This window comes from Medicago sativa, chromosome 5 (assembly GCF_051527215.1).
Source record: "Medicago sativa cultivar Bolivia chromosome 5, Bolivia_mono, whole genome shotgun sequence".
NCBI lineage: Eukaryota > Viridiplantae > Streptophyta > Magnoliopsida > Fabales > Fabaceae > Medicago > Medicago sativa.
In genome coordinates, this window is record NC_140753.1 from 40,948,812 (window position 1) to 40,968,939 (window position 20,128).

Below are 20,128 nucleotides of genomic sequence, written 5' to 3' on the forward strand. Positions count from 1 at the left end.
AGTGACTTACGTATATGATTATTCTCAATTCTTCCATCGTTTCTCTTTTCAGATTTTCATCATCTCACTCCTTTTCTAGAATTCCCTCTTAGCATGACTCGTCTCTAGGATACAATTTTTATTTGATTTTTAGTATATCTTTCATTATTATAAGTTATAACCATATATTACCATGAAAACCAATTTAAAAAGTAACATCTAAACTCAGATCAAAAACACAAGCACAACCATGAAATTGCTTTTTCCCAAACGCAGAACGGCGGCAACAAACTCCGGTGAACAGGAACGTCGCCGACGAACACTCGTCAGATCTACTCGTCAACGGGGATTCACATCGTTATGGTTCCCTTTCTCAGCTATTTTGGATCTTTCCTTTTCAAAGGGTTGTCGATTGATAAAATGAATCAGCCTTTACAATTGGGTTTATGTCCGCCGCTTCATATGCAACATCAACATCAGAGCAGATTAAATTCTAATTTTTTACCTTCCTTCTAGATTCACGTTTCTGCCAATTGAGCACACCAACTCTTCAATACTGTTTTTAAATTTAGAGAATAACATGTTTATGAATAAAAGATGAAGGGGAAAGGGCAATTATTCATGATACGTTCACAGACGAGTATATTAAAACAAACACACAAGCCTCTCTTCAATCCAACAATAGCTGAGAAAAGAAATTTCGTAACAAATTAATTTCCTTTGTGGAAAGAAGATATTCGTTGCAGCTGTGGAGAAATAAATCATGGTATGTAGGAAGATGAACCGTGAACATGAATAATAGAAGGGTGCAGGATAATAGAAAAAGGAGTATTTTAATCTTAGCCATTTAATTAAATCTAAGGGTTGAGATTTAACCCTCTTATCCTCTCATAATAAAGAGTCCTCTCATTTGATATGTCCTCATATATATATATATATAGATAAAAATACAACGAGAGTACGAAAAATAATTGTCACAAAATTGTTTAAAAATGGTTGCTAAAAATTATCATTTTTCTTGTACAAATATCAGTTTTGATTTCCAAGTAATCGAAGATGATGTGTCCTCACGAGAATGAAAGTTGACTATTCAGTCATGGCAACCAACACCAAACAAAGTTTGGTATATAAATATAGATATAGATGAAGGATGTGATGAGTTGGTTGAAGAAAAGAAAGTATTGTACAAATTAAGAAACAAATCTGCAACAACAACAACAGTTGGGTATGGATTTTTTTCAACAACTGACCTCCGTTGACTGGCAACAAGAATCCTTCCCTGCTTATCGAGATTTCTTCCTTCTTCCTTTCTTCGCTTTCTTCTTTCCATCGCTTCGTATCTTTCTCGACAGATTCATTTTTGAGGTATCTATCTATCTATATGCTCTACTGATTTACTTACTCTTCTTTCTTGATTTTATTTTTTGTTCAAAATTGGTAAAGTTTTATTATTCAATTTGGGGGAATTCCATATCTCCTTTTTCTATGTTTTATTTCACTTAATTTCATTCTATTTAATATCATTCAATCCCACACTTGTTCAATTAAGTTTTGAAATCAGCTAGTGGGTAAAAATGTTAAGAAATTAGTTGTAGTATGAAATAATGTTGTTGTAGCTAAAACTTGGAAAGAATGATTTGGTTGATGTTACAATGATTGGAAGAGTAGATGATTGTGGTAAGGACTCCTCGGATTTGGTGTGTCCTGATGTTGTACACGCACCGGTGTCCGACACAACACTCACCTATGATTACACTTAATTATGTCATTTTCTCAAGTTATTATCGATGTCGACGTGTTGGTGTCAGTGTCTTGTCCGGTGTCCGTGTCTGTGATTCATAGCTTTTCATCGACTTTATACGTTTTGACGTGTGGTGGAACCCTTCCACCACAAGTCCTGTCAGTGTGGTAAGCAATACTTCCTCGCCATTATGGATGTTTGAACAATATTCATTTGGATTTGCAAGTTAGACACCTTACCTCATTCGTTGTTTCTTTCTCACACAATTTCAGAAACAAATCAAGTCATTTGAACTGATAATGCAAAAGAGACTTTGTTGAACATCTTATCTAAAGAATGTAGATGTTCTTCATCAGATTTGCTCCAAATTACTCCTATTGGTTTCTAACCTCATCTATCACCTCATGTTAAGATTTAGACTAAAGAAACAGGATCAGATAGAGTTACATGATTGACTTATCCTATCTAGCTGACATAACAAACAGTGTTTTTTATTCTTTTGTCTAATTTTTCTTTCACGCTCTAATGATACCTAAAGTGTACCTTTAATGGTTATTGTCTTTCTATGCATCTTTCCATTTTTTGTGGATAATTTGATTATTTTAGTCTATCTGAAGTGAATGGAATGTGTAGAAATTGGCCAGACGGTTCATTTTTGGAAAGGGACATGAAGTGCTTGATTTTCATACAGATGATAGTAGAAAGAAGATTAACAAATTTAAGGAATCAGCGTGGAAATGTGTTTATTTTCTATCGGCAGAAATTTTTGCGTTGTCTGTAACATACGACGAGCCTTGGTTTACTGATACAAAATATTTTTGGGTTGGGCCAGGGAATCAGAGATGGCCAGATCAAAAGATTAAGTAAGATTTTTATTTACATGCCCAATTGTTATTTGTCAGTTGTCATTTCAAGTTAGTAGTTAACTATCGATTGAGTAACCATTTACAATTTTCAGATTGAAATTGAAAGGGCTGTATATGTATGGTGCTGGATTTTATTCATACTCCATACTTGCTTTAATATTCTGGGAAACAAGACGCTCTGACTTTGGGATTTCTATGACACATCATGTTGCTTCTCTCAGCCTCATTGTGTTATCCTACATTTTTAGGTGTGATTTCATTGTCTAAATGCCTTTACCTTTAGGAAATTGTCGGTGTCTCTACGGAAATTGGTTTTAAGAGCACATTTTGTACTTAATGTCTGCACTAATTCTATTTTATTTAAATTTACTCCACTAGTTCAATTTCCTATTTTACTTAATTTTTCAATACACTCAGGTTTGTTCGAATTGGATCAGTTGTTTTAGCTCTTCATGATGCTACTGATGTGTTTCTGGAGATAGGGAAAATGTCCAAATACAGCGGTGCTGAAAAAATCGCTAGCTTTGCATTTGTTCTGTTTGTTTTATCTTTCACCATACTACGTGTCGTTTACTACCCATTTTGGGTTCTTCGAAGTACAAGGTTTGTTTTCTTTCTTTCACCTATTCCCTCAGTTGCCATTGTAGTTGCTAATCTAGGTGAATTATATAATGTCGGCGGTAACCATTTAGTGGAAGTTAAAAAAATCCCAAATGTAAATTTAAAGGATATGATCAGTTTGCTGCTCTTCTTAATCTTGTAAAAAAGTAATCATTGGTGAATGGTGATAGGATAGGTACACTTTTTTTCTCCTAAACTCTTAACAAAACAGAGGCTGTGCAATTTAATTTTTTGGATTTTACTTCTAAAGTGAGCAATTCTCTTCAGACGATACAAAAAGTGACCTCATGATGGATTAAACAACTGTTTATATTGCGTTTATATGCATAACAAATCATATATATGTTAGCTTTTCAACAGTGGATTTTCTCATCAATAGCTGACACCTCTATATGAGTAAAGTATAAAGTGGAAAAACCAAGAGTTGAAATTTTAACAAACTTGTAATTTGTCATGATTTATCTAGAATATTCATCTTTGACTTGTTAATTAATAATTGATAATACTCATCACATAGTCTAAAATAAATTACTCAGTTTATACGGACATATACTTTTATTTCTCTATTTAATTGTTTTATTCTTTGTTGCAGCTATGAACTGGTTGCCACCTTGAAATTGGAAAATCATTGGGTGAATGGTTCTATACATTATTATGTATTCAATAGTCTTCTATTCTGCTTGCTTGTTCTTAACATTTATTGGTGGGTGCTGATTCTTCGGATGCTTGTTGGTCAAATTCGAGCAAGAGGGAAAGTTAGTGAGGATATACGATCTGGTAAGTTGTAAAATTTGTTGCAGATATAGCTTTCTAATGTGATTTTTTTATTGGAAAAGATACCAACTGCAATAATTGTTCCGTTTTAAAATCTATATGGAAATATAAATTATCACCTTTCATTCAATCAATATTGATGTGGAAAGACCAATCTACAAAGCCATAGTTTGTCAATGAATTTAGACTTTAGTCCGTAGAAAGTTTAACTGGTTGTCTAAATTTAAACCGCAGCTTGTCACATTTTCTTTCATATGCAGATTCTGAAGATGAGCATGAACATGAAGAATGAGCATGACCACAACATTGACCGTTGCCCCACTTTGTTTGAAATAGTAACATTTTTTTTACACCTACCTAGGCATTTTATAGGTACAAACTCTGATATCCCTCTTGTAGGGTTTATCCAATGGAACACCAAGCACAACCAAGTTTTAGTGTGGAAAATATTAAACTCATGAAGATGTATAAAGCTCATACCTTAAGCCAGTTTACCTGTGGTTAAGACATTTACTTAATTCCATGTGAACTCCTTGTGCTCTCCACTGGAAAAATCTGTAGCGATCTCATCGCTTACCAAAGACAAAATTGCTTGGAGGACCGATTTGATAAGAACTTTTGTCATTTACAAAATGCATTGTTTTATAAGTAAAGTATCTGAAGTCATAATGTTATTTCATCTCACTCTATTTTTTCTTATTTCATCCCACGATTTGTGAACTCAGTGAATTACAAAGGACATTTTCATGTATAAATGGAGAAATGAAGAGATATTATTAAATCATTATGTTCATTTGATAGACTGTGAGTCAGAGGAGAGATCATTGGTAAAGTGGAGAATTATTTTCTTCATTTTCTTTCTATTTTCCATTCCAATAATACGATTCTTCCGTTCAAATCAAAATTTTCCCTAAGATGCGAGTTAGTAAGTTATTTTTATTAGCTACCCTTGAAGCACTTATAAAAATAAGCTCTTTTTTTTTAAAAAAAAAAGCTAAAATAATATCAACTATTAAATTCTAATTATACCTCCTTTGTCTCTCTCTCGCTTGTTGATAACAATCTTGATCTCCAATGAATTGAAAGTCATCTTTAACATTCATGCCATTCTTCACTTGAAAGTGGGTCACGATAAACAAAAAAAAAATTAGGTAAAAATAAAGCTTACTACAGGCTTTTATGATTTCGTTGCAACGAAAATTAGATTGTTGATTTGTAGTACCTTTCTTTCAAATTGATGATTAGCCTTTCATATTGCTTATCAGCAACTAATGTATCGAGAGAATTATGATCAACTTCATTTCTATTAATACCTTTGTTGTTATTATGCAGTTTTCTTCTAAGCCTCTCTTATGTTTCTTGTAAGAACTTGAATTTTGGAGGAGGTGATGACTTTAATCTATTGAACTCCATCAATTGTTGATTCAAAAAGAGGGTGAAACCATGTTGATCATAGGGAGTGCAATTATAAGGACTAAAATTAAGAAGAATAATATTTTCCATAAAAAATGCATTGACCCAAAAAAATCTAAGTCCGTTTAAATAAAAGTGCATTCCCCATCTAAAATTGACTCAATCCCTAAGAAAAATGCATTAGACCTAAAAATATAATTTCACATAATTATCCTTACAAATAGGCTCCGGTAATTCGGAGTTCGGTAAGTAAAGTCTAGTTCAAAAATTTTCACTCAGAAATCAAACTCAAGTTTTTCTAAACAATTTAAAATATCAATATCACATTTATTTATTTTTTTCCACCAACATACTCTTATTTCCTGTATTTCAATCATGTATAATTTCCTCAACCAATTATAATTAGTAAGAATATTTTAATAAAATGAACACATTTTCTCATACTATTTACTGATAACAATTTTGTAAAACAATGGATACAAAATTAGTTAGATTTTTTAATACATGTGAAATGTCAAACGTGATGTAAGTTGAGACGGATGAACTAAGAGCATCCACAATGGTAGTTTCTTAACAAGGACTCCTTAAATGAACCTCACGTGACACATCACTTATTTATAATTTTTTAATAAAAGTACCTATTAAGGACTCAATGACTCCAATGACAATACACTAATAAGGACTCCAATGAAAAGTACTTAAATATGTCCTACTATCTTTACGTCATTAAACAAAAATAATTTACCTATTTCTCATTTTTACAAGTGGGACCAAGTAGTACACATTTTATTACTCATATGCAAATGGGACCAAGTAGTACACATTTTATTACTTTTTTAAACGTGAGACCCGTTAGTTACCAGGAGAGAGTTCTTATATAGTTGCTCATTCCTTAACGGGGACTCATTTTTTCTTCCTTCAATAGAGGGTCCTTAACGGGGAGTGGTCCTTGTTAAGTAAGGACCCCCATTGGAGATGCTCTAAGAGCATCCACAAGGGTAGTTCTTTAACAATGACTCCTTAAATGGACCCCACATGGCACATCACTTATTTATAATTTTTTAATTAAAGTATCTATTAAAGACTCAATGACTCTAATGACAATACACTAATAAGGACTCCAATGAAAAGTATTTAAATATATCCTACTATCTTTACATCATTAAACAAAAATAATTTACCTATTACTCCTTTTTACAAGTGGGACCTACACATTTTATTACTCCTTTTTGCAAGTAGGACCAAGTAGTACACATTTTATTACTTTTTTAAACGTGAGACCCGTTAGTTACCTAGGAAAGAGATGATCCTTATATAGTTGCCCGTTCCTTAACAGAGACTCATTTTTTCTTCCTCCAATGGAGGGTCCTTAACGGAGAGTGGTCTTGTTAAGTAAGGACCCATTAGAGATGCTCTAAGTAGTTTGAAAAGGACAAGTATCTTGTTTTCTTTTTAAGTTAATTGAAGTTGACGTGTGGTTGTGTTTCCACGTTGACGCAGACTGTTCATTCAGCCTTGGACTTGGTAATCAACTTTGGTACTTACTTACTAGTAACTACTAGTAATAATAATTGAACAATAACAAGGGTTTGATTCAACAACTGAATTGAAATAGTTTTTCATTAGAACAGTTAGTTATAACGAGACAGAGAGTGGCAAACAATGGATTTGGTTCAACAACTGACTTCCCTTGACTGGCAACAAGAATCCTACCCTGCCTTTCATGATTTCTGCATTATACCTATCTTCGCTCTCTTCTTCCCTTCCCTTCGTTTCCTTCTCGACAGCTTCATCTTTGAGGTATGCTCTAAATCAAACCTTCTTCTAGAACTTATTGAAACAGCTTATCATCATTTTCATAACTTCTCCAATATAGCTTATAAACAGTTTTAACGTTATTTTATCCTTATCTGTAAAAATAGAAGTGTTTCTGCTATAAGCTACAAATAAGTTGTTTATCCAAGCAGACCCTTGGTCTATATTTTCTTGGATGGAAGTTGTTATGTTAGGATGAACAATAATTGGGAATTCGAGTATATAGGGAGAGATAAGAACGTCATGATGCATAAATAATTAAACAAGGAGATATCTTTGTTAAATGGAGAGTTCTTTTCTCCATTTTCTTTCAATTCTAAGTTAGTGAATGTAATTCTATTATACACTTGAACACTTGATTGTGAATCTATGAATGTACTAGGAATTTTGAGTAAAATGGCTAAGGAATTGAATAATGATGCATAGATAAAGTTGGAGTTGTGGATAAGACTAGGAAAGAATGATTTTCTATAAATATTTGGGAATTCCTCTATTCAATCATTTTCCTTCTTCTTGTTACTGGATATATCGTTCATACATATCTTCTCTGTGTTTCTTGATTAGTGAGTTTTGTTCATAGTTCAAACAGGTCAAATCTAGTTGATGCTGGTTGCTTGGATGATAGGATCATTGTGTTAAAACTTATAATCTGACACCCCAAACAAATGGTACATTTGTGAGAATATTTTAAAGGTTACATTGAGGTGTGTGTGGATCATTTCATGTCTGTGTCTATTCTATATGGGTCTTCTCTTATAATGCTTTGTTTATAAGGGTGGACTCACCTTATAAGATGCTGAGAGATTTGTGCCATTTGCAAATAAAAATGATTGTTTAATGTCCATGTCGTGTAGAATCATTACATGTTTGACAATAAGTGTATTATTTTGTTTATCCCATAACAAAACAGGGAAAAAATACTGGTTTCTTTCATTCTTTTGCCTAATTTCACTTTCACACAGTAATTAAAGTATACCTTTAGCGGGCTATGGTCTTTTTATACATCTATCAATTTGTGTTGATATTTTGATTATGTTTAGTTAATCTGAAGTGAATGAAATTTGCAGAAAGTGGCCAGACGGTTGATTTTTCGAAAAGGACATGATGTGCATGATTATCAGACAGATGATAGGAGAAAGAAGATTAGGAAATTTAAGGAATCAGCATGGAAGTGCATTTATTTTCTATCGGCAGAAATTTTTGCTTTGTCTGTAACATATGATGAACCTTGGTTTACTGATACAAAATATTTTTGGGTCGGGCCAGGGAATCAGATATGGCCAGATCAAAAGATTAAGTAAGATTGTTATTTACATTTTCAATTATTGTAGTTTTTAAGTTGCAATTTCAATTTATTCGTGTTATTGTTTGTCTGTCGTTCCAGTGACTTAAATTGTCAACCTAAGTTTATTAATTCAGCAGTAACCCTATTAATTTTCAGATTGAAATTGAAGGGGCTGTATATGTATGGTGCTGGATTTTATTCATACTCCATACTTGCTTTAATATTCTGGGAAACAAGACGCTCTGACTTTGGGATTTCTATGACACATCATGTTGTCTCTCTCAGTCTCATTGTGTTATCCTACATTTTTAGGTACAATTTCACTTTCTTAATGCCTTTACCTTAAGGACACTTAAGTTGGTTTTGTGAGCACATTATGGACTCAATGCCTGCGCTAACTTTATTTTATTTGATTTTTTTTTATCAAATAAAGAAATATATTAAAACGAAAAAAAGAAGGGTTACAAGATTGGGAGGACATACAGCATAAACCCAATTAAAGAACAAACCTAAAATTAGGCAAACCTAACAAATCTCTAAAGTAGAAAGGTCTAGTGAAACTAGGTACATCTTTCCACCATAGCTCATCAGAGAGATTGTGGCCATGCTTATCCAAGGCATCAACAATGCAGTTACCTACTCTAAAAATATGTATGAATATACATCTTTTGTTTCTAACCATCTCCATGCAATTGCTCCGGCGATTCCTTGTGGTCCAAGGAACCATATGGACATTGCTAAAGGCCAATACAACATTCTGGGAGTCACTTTCTATCCATAAGTTATTCCAGCCCTTGCTAGAAAAATCTCCACAAAACAAAAGTTCTGGTGGGCGGTATTTTGCGAGACCATATCAGTTTGCACCAGTTGAAAGTGATGCTAGAATGATTTTTGTGTTGAAAAGCCAATTTAGTAGTCAAATTGCCATCTATGGCAGTATTCCAGTTGAGAGAATTTTCAGTTTGAATTATAGGTATAGAAACCTTTGTAACTTTGTCAAAAAACTGTGGGAATTTTGCTTTAAAATAATCTGGGATGTTCCATCTGCCATCTAAGGTATAATCAGCTATATTCATGTTCAGCTCATGATGAATGGTGGGTGGGAGATATTTGCAGCATGTGAACAAGAGTCTCGTACATTCACTTATCAGTTCAGAACTTGATATTATTTCCATCACCTATGTTCCGGGTAGCATTAGCATAGATTGTAGGGATGTGATGCTTAATTCCATGCCAAATGGAAAGAAAACATGATGAACAATTGGATTATTGTTCCTTAGGAATCTAGCACTGCATAGAAGTGCCCATTGACCTTTGTTGGTAAAATAATTCCAACATAGGTGCAACATAGCAGCCTCATTGATAGTTATAGCTGACCTTATAGCTAAGCTCCCTTCATTAAGTGGTTTGAAAACATGCCTCCAAGCCACAGTTGAAATTTTGTTGGTGCTAATATCACCACTCCACACAAATATTTTTATGCAAGTGTCCAATTCCTTCAATAGCTTGATTGGCCAAGTATAAATTCTGAAGGAAAATACATTAGCCTGCTAGTTATCAGTTATCCCTACATTTACCTGCTGTACCCTGTCCATTATAGTCAGAAGGTACCCATTCCAAGTTGCAAGTTTCAACTTTATCTTATCTAGAATAGGCCTAAGATACGTTTCCCTTTGAAGACGGGAACACCTAGATATATAAAAGGGGCGGTGTCAATGTGCCATGTCTCAAAGATTCTTGAATTTGACAAATTTTTTATATCGAAAGTACTTTTTCTGCAGTTTATGAATTGGCCAGAATACTCACCATGGCTATGAAAAGAGACTAATAAGGTCTTCCACATTTGCACTTACCGAATCCCCTTTGTAAGAACTAAGTGGAAATCGGCTTTCATGGAGGTCATACGTGTTCAACACAGCATGCACAAACGTCTTCACGGCTTTCATGGAAATTGGCTTTCAGTGTGGCTTCCGATGGAGCCAAAAGCTTCCACGGGCAAATCATCTTTCAAGCAAAAACATCGAGCAAGAACAATCAAGAATCAGGAAACCATTCAACAAACAAAGTGTAGGGCTTGATTAGAGAGGAAAAGCCAACAGAACGCAGCGATTTCGGAATGAAATGTCATCGGAAAATGTTTTTCATCCCCCAAATTTCTCTGAAACAAAGATTGAAAGTTTTTCTTAGTGTAATTTAGTGTTTCATTTTGATATTTTGTTAGTATATATTTTTTATTATTTGTTCAATACACTCAGGTTTGTTCGAATTGGATCAGTTGTTTTAGCCCTTCATGATGCTACTGATGTGTTTCTGGAGATAGGCAAAATGTCCATATACAGCGGTGCAGAATCAATAGCTAGCTTTGCGTTTATTCTTTTTGTCTTGTCTTGGACCATATTGCGCATCATTTACTACCCATTCTGGGTTCTTCGAAGTACAAGGTTTGTGTTAAATCCATTCCCAATTTACATTTTGTTTTCCTTTTGTCACCTGTTGAAATTCATATTCTGAAAAAGGATTGTTTCCTATTCATATTCTGAAGAAGCGACCATTGGGGATAAGTACACTTTTTTTCCAAAATTATGTTCAAAACTGAAGCTGTGCAATTTAGATTTTTCATTATACTTCTCTGAAGTGAACAATTCCCTTTAGATGATAAAGGTAATCTCAACCGTTTATGAATAAAAAAACCTGTTGATATTTTCTCTATGCTTAACTAATCATGGATGCGTTAGCTAATCAACTGAAGATTTTCTCATCAAGAGTTGATATGTCATACTTTTCCCTTTAAATTGGAAGTTCAATTTAGATAGTCCTTAATTTTTATGCAATGGTAAATTAGTTGATATGCCTTGCTCTTTTTTTTATTTTTTAATCTTTTCTTATAACTGTTAAGTTTATATGTATCTTTGTACCATTTTACCAATTAAGTGCTTGGAAAATCATCTTGATGATTTACTATTATAGGAAGATTCAGCAAGTTTATATAATCACTTAATGCAGGCTTTTTCTTAAGCAGAAAAAGTTTGGTGGTTAGTCATCAATACTTCTTACTTTGAAAAAATATAGCCCTGTTTAGATTAGCTTCTAACTTCTATAAGCCTGTAATTTGAAGTAGTAAATTTATGGTTCTCCACCAACAAAAAAGTTCTTGTAAGCTTATTAGTATTTATGGAGAATTTAAACAAGTTTCTGAAAGAAAAAAAAAAAGAGTTGCAAATGTTAATCCACACTTGTACAAATTGTTATTACAAGATTCTTTAATTTTTTTTTTCTTTTTCAACAAGTAGAAATTGAGAAATGTATCCAAGCTAACTCTAGGTCATCCATTCATATTTTGCTGCTTCAAACTGAGAGGGCAGGATTAAGGCATTAGAAGTCTATGTTAGAAGTAAAAAATATTACATTTGGTAGTTAGGCTAAGAGGACATTGTGTGTATGTTTGGAAATTATTATATCCTGTAGGATAGGATGAGATTATGATGGGTGGAAATTATTGTATTTCTGTATGTACCAGTAGCAGTCAGTTATTATTAATATTAATTATGAGTATTGATCTAATTGTATTGTAAGTCTGAAATTGGAGGACTCTTTGTTAAGGATAGGTCTATGAAGATTTGTGATGCTCTAGTTTATAATCCATGAATGCTGTCAAAAATATTCTTATTTCTTTGTGCACTCTCGAGTCTAAGACATATTTAGATTATCAATCGTCCTTCTTGACATGTTATTTCTGGCCTTTAAAAGTAAAGGCTGATTTCAGCGATATCCAAGTCTGATATTATATTTCCAAGTTTTTAATGGGTTTGAAATAGAATTTAGACAAAGACAAACTTTACTTGGTTTAGGGATTGTCTGAGCAAATTATAAACTAAAGTTTCTCCTGTGATTCAGCTCAAAAGTAACGCTAGAGCTGTCCATTGTTCAAATTTAATTTAATCCTTCTGTTTAATTGTTTTCTTCTTTTTTGCAGCTATGAAGTGATTGACACCTTGAAATTGGACAAGCATCTGGTGGATTATTCAATACATTATCATGTATTCAATACTCTTCTATTCTGCTTGCTTGTTCTTAATATTTATTGGTGGGTGCTGATGCTTCGGATGCTTGTTGGTCAAATCTGCGCAAAAGGGAAAGTTAGTGAAGATATTAGATCTGGTAAGCTAAATATCCATTACATATATGGCTTTCTAATGTGACTTCTTGACTGGAAAAGATACCAACTACAAGAAATGGTACCTCAAACTCTAAATGGAATTAAGCAAACAATTTGGTGCATACCTACCTTGCTACATGCATTTGCGCAGAAACGTGTATAGGAAATGTATCTTGTGAGAGGGTAATTTTTATGTGAAAGTGGAGAGATCTTGACTATATAACTACTATATATGGACGGTTAAGACCATGACCACTAAAAAAATCACATAATTGTTTAAAAAAGTTTAACTGGTCGTTTGATTGTAAACCGCTGCCCTTAACATTTTCTTTTATATGCAGATTCTGAAGATGAACATGAACATGAAGAATGAGCATGAAAACAAAATTGGCTATTGTCTCATTTTTTGAAATGGTATCAGATTTTTTACATGCACCTAGGCATGTCATATATTGTAACATTTTATGTGATAACAATGTAAAATTCACCAAAATTTAGTGTATATAAACACTAAGCTGCTTGTACAAAACATTTATGCTAATAGTTAATAGAATCATGTAGAAATGTTCCCATACAGATGAAAATTTGAGCCTATATTTCTTTTTATCACTCAATCAACCAAGGTATCTAATTTGAGGTCAATTCATGTCATAATTGCTTACAAGTCTTTTGAGACCTTAGGTTCGTGGGGTAATTGTTTTTGTCGAGCTATGTGGAGATAGTTTATAGCTCTTCATGGAGCCTTAAAGTCTGAAAGTGTTATAAAGGTGTGATGCATATTGCACTAAAGCATGGGGTCCCCACCCAGTTAAACGAATCCGCCCAGCGAACATATAGCCCAGGGGGTTTCCCCCGGTCAAAAGAAGGCGCCTGACGAGCATAGAGCTTGGGGGCTTTGCCCACATAAAAGAAGGCGTCCAACGAGCATCAAGCTTAGGGACTTTGCATAGTCAAAAGAAGATGCCCAACATGCATAGAGTTCGGGGGCTTCACCCGTTTAAAAGAATTCTCCCAAGAAAGTTGCTTTTTTGACAAGGAATACTTTCAATTGACACGTGGAAATGACCTTAATGCCCCCATCGGTTGTTAACTGCCGCTGGGATACACGCAGGTCGTTTACTACCGCTGGTACCCAACGGTTGTTAACTGCCGCTATGTTCGTGATATATTCACTCTAGTGGCCATATTCCAGACAGTCCCTCCATCATCACTATCACCATTTTTTCTCTCAAAATTTCACTCTCTCTCTAACAAAACTCTACCAAATCATCCAAAATTTCTTCCACTAAATCACAAGTAAGTTATCACTTATGCTATTGTCATACATTTTAGTTAGTATATGTGTATATATGTTTATAATTTTAGTTGTTGTTTAATTATTAAATTTTGAATATTTGTTTTTAATATAGTTATGGTTGTAGATCTGAAATGCTATTAACATATATTATGAATATCTGTTATAATGAACTTATATTGCTTAAATGTATAATTTTTTTTCGAATTTTATAAATTTTTTAGGGTTTGAATATTTGTTGTTAATATAGTTATGTTGTAGATCTGAAATGCTATTGACATATATTATGAATACCTGTAATAATGAAGTTATATTGATTGAATTTATAATTTATTTTCGAATTTTATAAATTTTTTAGGGTTTGTTTAGGATTTTTAGGGTTTATGTCAAATTTTCACTACAAGTGTTTGAATGAGTTTTTCATTGATTATTTTTAATTTCTATGTGTGTAGATTTAAAACAATGGCCGGGTGGATCGACGTTCATGCAACATTCAACGGCGGAGAACCTCAGAGGTTGAAGGTTCGGTGCCTTGATGTAACATTAAGAGATCTCAAGGATCAACTGAATGAATTCAACCAAGGAGTCAACCCAAGAGACGCAAGGAGGGTGCAAAATGTTCGGTATAAACGTCCAAAGCTCGACGAGGGGAGCGTATCATTCACTTGGGTGGAGTTAAAGAACGACGAAAACGTGACGAGTATGTTTTGGGAGCACACCAAGTTCCAGTGGATCGATATGCGGGTGACGTTGCTGAGATCAATTGAAGATATCATCAACAACTTGATTCCGCCAGAAGATCGTCTTTAGTTAGGGTAAGGTGCATTCCAACTACAACAATTGTCTTACCTCTGAAATGGGGTAATTCAAACTTGCCAAACGGCGAGGACTCAAGCATTTCGCTCCGCATTTATGTTTTTCCTTTGAAAAGATTAAATTTTTGTTAGGCTTGCTTAGATGATGGTATTAAGTGTCAAGGAATGGACCTCATTTCGTTGGCACTTGAATACCATCATCTAAATCAAGCCTGACAAAAATTTATTCTTTTCAAAGGAAAGCATGAATGCGGAGCGAAATGGTTGAGTCCTCGCCGTTTGGCAAGTTTGAATTTACCCCATTTCAGAGGTAAGACAATTGTTGTAGTTGGAATGCACATTCCAACTGCAACAATTGTCTTACACTGGATGGGGCAATTCAAAATTGTTAATCGGCAAGACTCCAACATTCGATGAGCATCTTGAACGATGGTATTCAAGTGTCAAGGAATGGACCTCATTTCGTTGGCACTTGAATACCATCGTTCAAGATGCTCATCGAATGTTGGAGTCCTGCGGCTTAGCAAGTTTGAATTTGCCCCATTCAGTGGTAAGATAATTGTTGCAGTTGGAAGGTACATTCCGGAATGTAATGTAATTGTTGACATACATGTCGTTTATGTAATGTAACGAAACCTCTATCACAATATTTATTCGAATTCACGCTATCGCAATATTTATTCGAATTCACGCTATCGCAATATTTATTCGAATTCACTCTATCGCAATATTTCAAATAACATAAAATAATTTCTAAACAATTCCTAACATTTTCTAACACAATTCTACTCTAAACAACATAAAGCAAAACCTCGGCATAGAATGTACCTTACGTGTATTGTGTCGCATAATGTGGAAAATTTGATGAATTTCAAACAATTGTTAAACGTTAACGCATTATCGGTTTGGTGTAATGTAACCGAATAATTGATAAACTATGAAATGTTGATGTTTGTGATGGCTGGATGTTGTTGTTTTGGTTTGATTTCCTTCGGAATTGCCGTTTGAAATTACAGGTCAAACAGGACACATTTCCTGGGCAAAACTAGTTACAGACTGCACTGGTTCTGTAACTGGTGTGAGCGGTAGTTAACAACCGCTGGGTACCAGCGGCTGTTAACAGCCGGCGTGTTTCCCAGCGGAAGTTAACAACCGCTGGGGGTATTTTGGTCATTTTCATGTGTCAATATGAAGTATTCTCTGTCAGAAAAGCAACTCTCTTTTAGAGCATAAAGCTCAGGGGCCCGAAGAAAGCCTTTTAAGATTTCCAAACATGCCTATTTAAGTAAACATGTATAAATTTTTATGGTTTTTTTTATGACAAATGTAAGTATGTTACCTATTTAAGTAAACATTTATAATTGTTGTATGGTTTTTTTATTACAAATATTAGTCCGTTAATTGTTATATAAATATTTGGCTTAATTAATGATTTGGTCCCTTAAGTTATTTGTTGGTTACATTTTGGTCCCATAAGTTATTAACGTTACAATTTGGTCCCTTAAGTTATTTGTTGGTTACATTTTGGTCCCATAAGTTATTAACGTTACAATTTGGTCCCTTAACTTATTTCTTGGTTTCGTTTTGGTACCTTAACTCTTCCTCCGTCAACCACTCTGGTCCTTTATGTTATTAGAGTTAAGGGATCAAAACGAAACCAAAAAATAAGTTAAGGGACCAAAACGAAACCAAAAAGTAAGTTAAGGGACCAAATTGTAACGTTAATAACTTATGAGACCAAAATGTAACCAACAAATAACTTAAGGGACCAAATTGTAACGTTAATAACTTATGAGACCAAAATGTAACCAACAAATAACTTAAGTGACCAAATCATTAATTAAGCCTAAATATTTTCTCCTTTACTAATATTTGAACCGTGAACTTTTAATTTTGTAACTCTTTTTTTATTCAAAATATTTCTCATATCTCAACTCTTGAATTTGTTTTTTCTTTACTTCTAAATTTTCATTAGGCTTGACCTATAAAATAAAAAGTAATCTGTTTAATAGGTAAATATGTAATACACATCATTAACAATGTGATTAGGTAGAATACATTTAAGTATTAAAAAATAGAATATAGTTTGACTAAGATATGTATCCATATTTTAAAGTTCGATTAGTTTTGAATATGATTATCTTTAATGAAAAGACTTGCTTCATTCGTTCTTAAATACAAGATCTTTTTGGTTGAATCATGAGAAATAAAAAGGTTGGTAGTAATATTAAATTTATTTGTAATTATTATTATTCTTACAATTTTATCTTTTAAGAGAGAGTTTATGTTTTTTAACATAATAATATTTATTGTTGATTGAAGAAAAATATGTAAAATAAATAGAAGTATGTCGATAAAGAAATAATTAATATAGTTGCATCTCGAGTTAGTTTGTATGTCTTTAGTATTGTTTCATCATGTATTATCAATTTGATATATTACGATATGTTATACGCTTTTTTTCTCTAAAGAAATTATGGTAACAAAAAAAAAGTTGTAATTTAAAAGTTGATGGTCGTTTACTAAAATTTTAACCACATACAATGACTTTTCAACTGAGTTACCTTATGCCAATTGGGTCTTACTATCTTATCTCTTAAGAGTACAAGTTAAGGAATCCAATTGGCGTAAGGTAACTCAGTTGAAAAGTCATTGTATGTGGTTAACTGAGTTACCTGATGCCAATTGGGTCTTACTATTTTATGCCTTAAGAGTACAAGTTAATGAATCCAATTCCTAAAACAAACAAAAGAGGTTTAGGAATCCAAAATTAAAAGATTTTTAAAGAAATCGACAAAATTGACTTTAAAAAATTGAACGCGCAACTTTCGAGATAATTTTTTTATTTTAAATTTCTTAACAAGATAGCATTTGTCGTTTTGTTTATTTTTCATCTTGTCCTCCACTCCACCTTAGGTCTACAGAGCGGCTACAAAGATACACATTGTTTGTTTGTTTGTTGTGCTCACACCCACTTAGCAGAGCAATTCCTTCAAAAATGGAAGATGTGATAACAGAAGCAGCACCACCATCAAGATTACTAGAAGAAGACCTAAACAATTTCACACCATCTTCTCCATCACTCCCTTCACCTTTTCTCCTTTTCCCTCACACACAACAACAGCCTCTCAAACCAACACTCCTCATCATCGCTATCTCTTCTCCCTCTCTCTCCCTTTTCCACAACCTCCTCACCCCACATACCCTAACCTCCTCTCTCATCCTCCCTGAACTCCCTCTCTCCCATCCTAACAACACCATCAACATCCACTCTCTCTTCCACCATCCTCCTCGCCGCTGTTCAAAACCCTATCCCTGATAATCGCACTTACGCCGTCGCCGAAATTCTCCTCAACAATCAGATCCGCCCTGATTCGGTTATCATACTTGATTCTATCCAGCCGATGAATCACCGTGGCCTGCTGTCTTCCGACGAGGCGGTTGCATTCAAGCTGGAGAGTTTTGTTGAAAGGAAGAAAGCGGATGAGGAGAAATTGTTGAGTGGATTGGAGTATTACCCGTCTGGAAGCGTTGTCGATGGACTCGGTGCCGCCGTTCTTGGACGGTGTCAGATTTTGAAAATTAGGGCTAGCTTGTGTGTTTCTTGGCCTCAATTTGATTCAGATGTTGTTTTGTTGTTGAAGGATTTGCTTCGAGGTTTCGGTGAGTTTGAGTTTGGGTTTAGTGATGATGAGGTTTTCAAATTTGGGAGGAGTAAGGATCATGTTTTTCAATCTCACTTGTATATTTGATTGCGTTTATTACAATGTGTCTGTTTAACATGTAGTTCTCGATGATTTGAATGTTGTGGAATTATGATGGTTATGAATAGTTATCTAGTCTTTGCTTTATTGTTGTGTTGCTTTTATACTTTGTCAATTTTATTCTACAAATTGCCATGGAAATTTGCAAAATATTGAGAAGAGCTTCTATAGCTATCTGAATGTCGGTTTCAATGTCTAATAGCTTTGTTCTTTGATTTGTTAACTATAACAACGACAATTGGTTTTGGATATCAAAATTGCATTTTGATTTACGGTATTAAACTATCTAAGGTTATGACTTATGGTCGAACTCCATTGTTATTGAAATCTTTCACCAAATGATTCATCTGTGTTCTATATTTGTAATGTGAGGTTAATTGGTTGCAATGTTTATTGGTAGCTAATAAAAGTACATTTGATCTCTATGCGCTTTTGAATTGAATGCTTGTTCAGTTTTGTGTTGTCATCTTGAAACTACTGTTTTTGTTACTGCTATTGTGATTGATGTCAATACACTGCATCAAGTCGTGCTTGTGGGTCACATGGATACCAATGTAACTGTGGCATGCAACCTGCAACCACAATGCAATTGTTAAGGCAATGTAATACCCTAATTATAACAAGTAGTTATGATCAAATTAACCCTAAACTCTTTCAAGGACATCTATAACTTAGTCGGAATATATTTGGATCATCATAGATCTTATTGGATCAGATGATGTTACATGTTTTTAAAGTTGTAGATGCAGTATTCCCGTGAGCTTAGCTCAGTTGGTAGGGATAATGCATAATATATGCGCAAGGTCTGGGTTCGAATCCCGGACACCACCAAAAAAAGCTGTAGATGCCAGTGGTCAATTAAACAATGGGTTTGAATGATGATGGCTAGACATATTTTTTTTCTTGCTGCCTCTAGTGTTGTTTATCATTGATAAAAGAACTCAATAGTCATAGTGTAAGCTCTACTAACAATTACAAATGTGATTTCTATGTCCAGAATTCTCTGGAAAATCTTATTCTTCACTTGTATGTAGTGATTACGTTTTTTTTTTTTTTTAATGTATCTCTTCTAAATGTAATTTAGGATGCTTTGATAGAATAGATTTTCATGTTATCTGGGATGTTTGTATTTGGAATTGTGGTGGGTATGAGTATGATGATTTTTTAAGTCTTTGGTCTATAGTTGTTGGTTTTATAAATATCCAACAAAATATGCACTATTCTGAAATGTGGGAAGAGCTTCTATGGCTATGCAATATCCTGAAATGTTGGAATTATGTGGATATCAAATTTGCTTTGCAATTCATGTCCTGCAGTATTTATATTGTGAGGTATCTTGCTTGCAAAATTTATAGGTAACTGATAAAAGTACTGTTGATCTTTATGCTCTTTTGAATCCGAATATTATGCTACTGTAATAAGAGGATCCCTTCCCTACAATAATGATTGTTTGTGGGCCACATTGGTCCAAATGTAACTGTGATGCAATAGAGCAGCTGTTGTTAAGGCAATGTGATATCCTGACCATAATCGGTATATATGATTGATGTAATTCTTTTCAGGACATGTATATAGCAGAGTCCAATAAGTTTTGATACATCATAG

At 33.8% G+C, this 20,128-nt stretch overlaps 3 protein-coding genes across 3 annotated transcripts; all 3 read left to right on the top strand.

The window, feature by feature from the left end:
* The first annotated feature begins 1,131 nt into the window (after window positions 1–1,131).
* Window positions 1,132–4,781, top strand: LOC146922134 (ASC1-like protein). Its single transcript, XM_085715229.1, has 6 exons — window positions 1,132–1,344; window positions 2,354–2,583; window positions 2,679–2,834; window positions 3,004–3,189; window positions 3,800–3,984; window positions 4,242–4,781. The coding sequence occupies exons 1-6, from the start codon at window positions 1,207–1,209 to the stop codon at window positions 4,271–4,273; spliced, it is 927 nt and encodes a 308-aa protein (XP_085571355.1). The 5' UTR covers window positions 1,132–1,206; the 3' UTR covers window positions 4,274–4,781.
* A 2,093-nt stretch (window positions 4,782–6,874) lies between these two features.
* LOC146922135 (ASC1-like protein) lies at window positions 6,875–13,264 on the top strand. Its single transcript, XM_085715225.1, has 6 exons — window positions 6,875–7,194; window positions 8,277–8,506; window positions 8,651–8,806; window positions 10,750–10,935; window positions 12,468–12,652; window positions 12,992–13,264. Exons 1-6 carry the CDS (start codon window positions 7,057–7,059, stop codon window positions 13,021–13,023), a joined length of 927 nt encoding a protein of 308 aa, XP_085571351.1. The 5' UTR covers window positions 6,875–7,056; the 3' UTR covers window positions 13,024–13,264.
* A 4,456-nt stretch (window positions 13,265–17,720) lies between these two features.
* On the top strand, window positions 17,721–18,610 carry LOC146922136 (trigger factor). The gene is given in 2 exon segments (XM_085715226.1): window positions 17,721–18,032; window positions 18,034–18,610. Coding segments are annotated over 2 exon segments (753 nt in total). The 5' UTR covers window positions 17,721–17,757; the 3' UTR covers window positions 18,512–18,610.
* The last annotated feature ends 1,518 nt before the right edge of the window (window positions 18,611–20,128 follow it).

Coding starts and splice junctions, on each gene's coding strand:
- LOC146922134 (XM_085715229.1), top strand. CDS start 1,207: ATGGATTTTTTTCAACAACTGACCTCCGTTGACTGGCAACAAGAATCC. Junction 2,584..2,678: donor TGGCCAGATCAAAAGATTAA/GTAAGATTTTTA, acceptor TACAATTTTCAG/ATTGAAATTGAAAGGGCTGT. Junction 2,835..3,003: donor GTGTTATCCTACATTTTTAG/GTGTGATTTCAT, acceptor CAATACACTCAG/GTTTGTTCGAATTGGATCAG.
- LOC146922135 (XM_085715225.1), top strand. CDS start 7,057: ATGGATTTGGTTCAACAACTGACTTCCCTTGACTGGCAACAAGAATCC. Junction 7,195..8,276: donor TCGACAGCTTCATCTTTGAG/GTATGCTCTAAA, acceptor TGAAATTTGCAG/AAAGTGGCCAGACGGTTGAT. Junction 10,936..12,467: donor TGGGTTCTTCGAAGTACAAG/GTTTGTGTTAAA, acceptor TCTTTTTTGCAG/CTATGAAGTGATTGACACCT.